Below are 318 nucleotides of genomic sequence, written 5' to 3' on the forward strand. Positions count from 1 at the left end.
CCGCCCTCGTTTTTGTTTTACCCCTTTTTTTTCTCCTCTTTTTTTTTTTTTTTTTATTAAGCCCAAAATATTTAATCCCACTATTTCAACAGCTGACTCTGACAATAAATAACAATAACTTACTTTTGTTCGTTAAAGGCTCAAACAATCCGTCCTCCGTCCATTGATAATTTAAGATTATTAGTACTGGTTTTCCCGTTTAAAAGTCCCGTTTTCTCCTTCGATCGTGCGGGGCCGGGCGCGGCGGCCCGGGCGAGGCATCGGCGTGAGATGAGGCTGGAGAGGCGGCTCCGCGGGGTTAGGGCCGGGCCGGCTCCG

General features: G+C 47.5%; 1 protein-coding gene across 1 annotated transcript in view; it reads left to right on the forward strand.

Annotated features, from left to right (window-relative positions):
- ETFA (electron-transfer-flavoprotein, alpha polypeptide) overlaps positions 1–318 on the forward strand; it is a 47,154-nt gene that overhangs the window by 1,927 nt on the left and 44,909 nt on the right. Inside the window, exon 2 of the mRNA XM_009994496.1 lies at positions 139–297. Coding sequence (XP_009992798.1) covers positions 139–297 — 159 coding nt within the window. The remainder of the gene's footprint in view (positions 1–138; positions 298–318) is intronic.

This window comes from Chaetura pelagica, unplaced genomic scaffold (assembly GCF_000747805.2).
Source record: "Chaetura pelagica isolate M959 unplaced genomic scaffold, ChaPel_1.0 scaffold222, whole genome shotgun sequence".
Classification (NCBI taxonomy): domain Eukaryota; kingdom Metazoa; phylum Chordata; class Aves; order Apodiformes; family Apodidae; genus Chaetura; species Chaetura pelagica.